At 44.7% G+C, this 6,727-nt stretch overlaps 1 protein-coding gene across 2 annotated transcripts in view; it reads right to left on the bottom strand.

The window, feature by feature from the left end:
- EEFSEC (eukaryotic elongation factor, selenocysteine-tRNA specific) overlaps positions 1-1,216 on the bottom strand; it is a 128,353-nt gene extending 127,137 nt beyond the window's left edge. For both annotated transcript variants that reach the window (XM_068409013.1, XM_068409014.1), the window contains exon 1: positions 924-1,216. In XM_068409013.1, coding sequence (XP_068265114.1) covers positions 924-1,209 — 286 coding nt within the window. In that variant the 5' untranslated portion in view covers positions 1,210-1,216. The remainder of the gene's footprint in view (positions 1-923) is intronic.
- Positions 1,217-6,727: the final 5,511 nt, after the last annotated feature.

Consider the following 6,727-nt stretch of genomic DNA (forward strand, 5'->3'; position numbering starts at 1 on the left):
GAAGAAACATACTCTGCATTACAAAACTACCACCTAGTTGACAGTAAAGAGACACTAGCAGAGGAAATGCATAGGCACTGGGCTTTCAGAGGTCCCTGTAGTTGCAGTTTATCAACCTGTGACTACTTAAAACAGCCTTCAGCTGCAAACTCCATTATATCCTTAGTCAAACACCAACCACCTCTTAATTCCTTATACAAGAGATGGAAGGGGGAAGTGTTATTTCTCATAAAGCAAGATGAGCTAATTTAAAATGAGCTCTAATACAAACCAGATTAACCTTCTGATATTATCTACAAAGACTAAAATGGAAAGTTACCAAAAATCCACAAAATAATTTCTAAACATAAGATTATCATACTAGAACTGAACTTCCCAGTCTCTTCAAGAGAAGAGTACAGCATAAGCATGTCCAGCAAGTACACCACAGCTGTCTGCCACAAGGAATATCAAACTCTGACAGCTTTAACAAGTGAGAAAATAGGAATTAATATCGCTCTTAAATACCACAAACAAGGTCTCCGTACACAATCAAGATGACTTTTTTTTCAAGTGTAAGAAAACTGAGCAGGCCTGACTGCCCAAAGAATTCACGTCTACAAACTGCTTTTCCACAAGTACCGGTATTTTATTTTAGGAGCAATTAGGAAGAAGTGTAACAAACTCGTGAGGCCCGTGAAACACCTGACAGCCCACCCGCGCTGTCCACTCAGCGGGCACAGCCGGGCAGAGACCCGGGGCCCTCACCGCCACAGGCAAAGCCTCCAGCACCGCCAGCCTCAGGCGGGAGGAACAGCCCTGCTCGTCTCACCGCGGGAAGCCGGGACCCTGCCGAGAACTGGGGCGCGCCGAGACACCGGCACGGCCCCGTCGCAGGGGCCCTGGGGCGGGCAGGGGTGGCCGCCCCCGCTCCCCCCCCTTACCGCCGATGATGGTGCGGATGAGGGAGGCGTGCCCCGGGCAGTCGACCAGCGTGAACTGGAGCTCGCCGGGCCCCGGGCCCAGCTGCGGCGGCAGGGCGGTGCGCAGGCAGGAGAAGCCCAGGTCCAGCGTGATGCCTCGCGCCCGGCTCTGCGGCGCCCGGTCGAAGGCGGCGGTGGAGCCGGTGGTGCTCAGCGCCCGCGCCAGCGCCGTCTTCCCGCTATCGATATGGCCCAGGACGCCCACGTTCACGTTGAGGACGCGGGGCGCCCCGGGCCCGGCAGCCATGACGGCGGTGCGCCGGCCGGTCCGTCCCAACAGCGCCCCTGCGGCAACGCGGGCCCCGCCGCCGCCGTTCCGCGGCCGCCGCCTCAGCCCCGCACGGCGGCAAAACCCGTCCCAACCCCGCCGGGCTCCAGCCGGGTGGAGCACGAAGCCGGAGAGAAAGAACAGCGCAGAGCGGCTCCGCCACACGGCGCGGGTAGCTGCCTCCGCAGGCAGGACGTGAAAGCGTGCTAAAATACACAGTAAGCGTGGCATTAACAGCACACGTGCTGAAGAGCAACCCAGAAAGGCAAAAGATTGTTCAAATTCATCGCTATTCATGTATTCAGCACCCATGCCTGCAGGGACGAGAGCCACCCAGCCCCTCACAAACAGCCTTGGCTCACCTCTCAGCTTGCAGGTTTCCTCCACCGCTCACACACCACCTCTACCAGGCCTCCCCTCCAAGGCCACCTTATCTAGGAGGGGCAATTAAAGCAGTTTACTCTGATGGCCACACACCTAACAGCTGGTGCCCCCTCCCCAGGTGTGTGCCTGGGGCTCGTCAGGGCCCGGCCTAATTGCAGAAAGAGGGAGCCAAGAGCCCTTGGGGAAGGGGTTACTGTAACTGCCCCTGGGGCAGCACTTTGCCCACACTAATTAGCCGCTGTAGGGCTGCTTAGCTCAGCCCGCTCGCTGTCACAGCACACCTTCATCCTGCCTGCCAGGACACCCCCATGCTGGTGCTACTAGAAGTACAGTGCTGAGAGTTGGTTTCAAAGTTGCATGGACATTGCAAATGCATGTGAAAAAGCAGGCCAAGATTTGGATCATTTGCTCTCTTTATGCTTAATTACCAATTTCTGGGCTTGCATAATTCATTTTCCTGTAAAAGTGTATTTATGTTGTGTAGAATGCTTCCTAAAAATCTGACCTTTAAGGGATTAAGAATAAACAAGATTATTAACAGTGATGAACAGCTCTCCTGCAAACAAACAAACAAAAAAAAACACCAAAGAAACAACAGGTAGACAGCACTTGAGAGGCCTGAGAGCATTTGAGAGGCTAAGGGCAGGAGCACTTTTCACTGATTTAAGTCACTTGGCTTTACTGATAACCCAGGAGGCACACAGGGCCAAATGCATTACACAATGAAGCTTGACACATGTGCTCTGCATTTTCAAAAGTGACTACAAAGTAGTCCTAAGTACCACTTCAAATGACAACAGCTTTTCACAAGCCAAGAAAACAATACTGTTATGGACCTCCCATAGGTGTCCAATTGCAGTATAGTCTACAGATATTTTTATTTGAGAGCACTGCTGTTGCTTTTTTGCTCTCCTGATATAGTAATGTCTATTGCTATTAGTATTTAGCATTCACATCTCAATAACTAATGAACAAGCCAGAAGTGTAAGATGACTTGCCTAAGGTTATTCTCAGCATCATGGATTTAGTTTTAGGCTTTGACTCCAAACTCCAGGCTTTCTTTTACAAAGAAAGTTGCTTCATATAACAACACTTTCAATAGGAAAGCGTTTGCAGAGCTTTAAAGCTGGGTACAAATTACTCCTCCTTCCCGAACACACAGAAGTCAAGATGACAGAATCAATGACTCGGTGACAGGGGAAGAAAAAATAGCAGACATTCCTAGCACTCAGTGCTATTTGAGAGACAACTATCTCCCTAAAGGAAAGAAATGAACTCACAAGGAGTACTGCCAATGCACTGAGCTAGTCTGGCTAATCGGTTTCTTGAGCAGAATAGTTCAGCTTGATGGGAGCTCTGTCATGGGAGCCGAGTTAAGCATAATGTCACTTTTCAGAACAAGTTCCCAGGCTTTGAATAGTTTCCTGTTAAATCATAAGGCTCACGTCCACTTCATTGCCCTGAACGTCTCAATCTGTTATATCAATACATACTTGCAAAGTAAAGGGAAAGTATACATCTATTCCCATAAGGAAAGGCCCTACACAGTTATAATTCACACAGATATCCCTGTATCATATTACTTACCATTTAATTCTTTTTTAGCATTAATTATTAGACAAGCTCAGAAGTAAAAGGTGGAAAAAGGCCTGATTCCAGATTTGCATTCTGAATCCAGAATTGCATTACCCAGCAGTCCTCCCAAAACACGTAAAACACCTGCCATTTTCAACAAGCTTTGTCAAAATATAGAGGTCTAAAAGTTTCTACAACTCTTGTGAAAACTAGCAATGAGGTAAAGGAGGTGCCCCTTTCAATGGCCCACACAGTGTAAGCAGCTGCAGCAAGAGCTCAGGTGTGACCCATTTTGACTGCCAATTTACCAATGAAACAAAGAGCTGCATTTTGCTCTGACAATAACTAGAGAGATACTGGATAGAATTTACGGGACAAAAAAAGGAGTTGTGGGGTTTTTTTGCTAAGGCGATATAAGGAAGGCATATAAAAATCCATAGGAAAATGGATTTAATTCCACTGCTCACATAAAAACTCATAAGTGACCTGCAAGAAGGAGGGGTGTCAGGCAGAAATGTGGGTTTGTTCTTATGTTTCTTCCTTTAGACACAGAAAAGACTTGCAACTCTCTAGGTAAGGAAGGCAGTTGTCCTTGAGTACAAAGGAAGTAATTTGTAAACAATTTGCACTTTAGTGGGAAGGAAAAAAACCACATGTAAATTTCCTACAATGGCTACAGTTTTGTTGTTACCACACAGAACTTACCTCTGTCTACAGGACTTTAGAGTCTGTGGATCTGATTTTGCAACATCACAGAATCACAGAATCAACCAGGTTGGAAGAGACCTCAGGGACCATCGAGTCCAACCGTTGCCCCGACACCACCCTGTCAACTAGACCATGGCACTAAGTGCCATGTCCAGTCTTTTCTTAAACACATCCAGAGATGGTGACTCCACCACCTCCCTGGGCAGCCCATTCCAATGTCTAATAACCCTTTCTGTAAAGAAATTCTTCCTAATGTCCAACCTGAACCTCCCCTGGTGAAGCTTGAGGCTGTGCCCTCTTGTCCTATCGCTAGTTGCCCGGGAGAAGAGGCCAACTCCCACTTCCCTACAACCTCCCTTCAGGTAGTTGTAGACTGCAATAAGGTCACCTCTGAGCCTCCTCTTCTCCAGGCTAAACAACCCCAGCTCCCTCAGCCGTTCCTCGTAGGTCAGACCCTCCAGACCCTTCACCTGCTTGGTCGCCCTCCTCTGGACTCGCTCCAACACCTCAACATCTTTCTTGAAGTGCGGGGCCCAGAACTGGACACAGTATTCAAGGTGCACTAAAGGCACAGCTCTTTGCAAGATCAGGGTGCACATGGTACCTGTGAAATGAACACACATCACCAATATCAAGGAGGAGAAATTTGATAAATAGAGACATAAGCACTTTTATTCAGTGTTTAGAGCGGTCCATTCTGTTAGCTTACAAAGTTTTAGAATCAATTACAGATTTGGAAATTAGGAGAAGGCATTCATTAAGATTCATCACTCCTGTTGCTTTGATGAAGAGTAGGAAAAACCTTTCAGCTTCTTTTGCAGGAAATAAAACAGAACAAAAAAAACCCAACCAAACCCACACACAGAGGTCTTGATATTACTAAGATAGAGAGGGGAAGATGGCAAAATGAAAGAATCCCAACTTCTCCAGATTTTTCTGTACCCCTCATGAAGCAAGCAGTTTATAGCATTAATCTGTTTTCCTTGTTTTCTCCTTAATACACCCTTCCCCTTCCCAGTTGTTCTCTCTTACACTGAATTTCTTCCTTAAAAAGTGTTCACTTTAATTGCTAAAGTTTATGGACTCATGGGAGAAAGGGCAGGAAGTCAGATTTTTGGGACAGGGTAAAAATGTAAAGGTCATTCACACACTCACACACACGTACTCTCTCTCACTCCAAAAATAATACACTATTTGACAGTATCAGGATTCAGCATGTCCCACTGAAATTTGAAAGCTTATGTGAAACTAGGCCACGTCCTGTAACCTCAAACATTTAGTCTAGGAAAACAGCTCTCAAGTCTCCAGCTCCCACATCAGGTATCACATGACGTCTGTGCCAAATAGGAGACCTCAAACAGGGGGGCAAAAGAAATGTTGGTAAAATGAGTTGATTAAACCTGGGGAATAACAGTTCAGACTGTTAGTGACAGGTATTATTTTTTCTGGTTAACTGGCTAGTGAAATATTAAATTATACTCAAAGCATCTATAACATGAGATGGGCAGAATGGTTGAACAACCTACTTGTGTTCCATCTGGTGGCATGGACAAAGGAGAAAGATGACTCATGCTTTGCAACAAAATTATTTTACCTTCCCCCTCTAACATATTAACTATTCAAAAATCACAAAAATCACGTTAAGGATGAGTTTCAATATTTCCTCATACTGATGCATCATAACACATCAGACATCAATTATAAAAGATCATTTAAGTTATTTAAGTTCAGGTCTAAACTTTCCAGTAGTTCCACTTGTACTCTGCTCTTTCTGGGGAATAAACAATTAATCCTGTGTGGTCTAAAGGATTATTGTTTATTTTCCCTCACCCAAACGTACTCTTCACCCCCTCTTTAACTGCCATTTCACTACAATGCTCAAAGAACATATGGAATGAGTAAGACGATCAATACAATGAGATGTGCCAAACCACTCGGAGCTTACAGATTATTATAAACCCTGTTAAGTGATACTAACTTGAGCAAGAGAGAGAAGCCAGCTCCACATCTACTAAGCAAACAATTGTTTACTGGTTCTTTTTTATATTGAAAAATCTTCTTCTACTGCAAATACAAACACAAGCCATTTTCATAACAATTTCTGCAGGTCAGTACTAAAATTGTACCTTCATCATGGCAATAGGTTTTATTTACTGAACAGCAATGGTCACAAGCAGACTAAAGTTTTAGGCTCTACTCCAGTTCTGGTTTTGAGACATCATATTGCTCTAGACAAACAATTAACATTTCTGTTACCCACCTTTACCAGGAAAAATCTCTAATTTAACTTTAGAAATACTAATTCAAGAACCCTAGGTAGCATATCTGATTTTTACATACATGGATTATTTCTACCCTTCCTCTAAGTTATAATGAAGATTAACAGCAATTCTCCATTCCTGCCATCTACATTCCTGTATATTGAATTTCACCAAAAAGAAATAAGCAAATATTATTAAATAGCCATAGTCTCAAAAATGGGCCTAGCTGCAACATCAAACAGAATAACATGGAGCATATGGACAGATTTCAGTCTAAGTTAACAAATTACAATGTATTTCACCCATTGCTAGCCCTTCTTAAAAGAAGGGCCATACCTAGCCTGGACCTCTTGTTAACAACATCACTGCCTTCAGAGCTCTTAGAAGACTTGATGATTATTCTTCCAGAACTGGCAGAAACTTGAACTCTGACCAGACTTACCCACACCACTTGCGGCAGTTTAATGCACTAGAGAAATCAAAGTTGTATATTTGCTCTTTTACAAAGAAAAAAGTCTGCAGTTTGGTACGTATTAGGCATTTGTATCCTGTGACTAATATGACCCTGA

Source organism: Nyctibius grandis, chromosome 10 (genome assembly GCF_013368605.1).
Source record: "Nyctibius grandis isolate bNycGra1 chromosome 10, bNycGra1.pri, whole genome shotgun sequence".
NCBI lineage: Eukaryota > Metazoa > Chordata > Aves > Nyctibiiformes > Nyctibiidae > Nyctibius > Nyctibius grandis.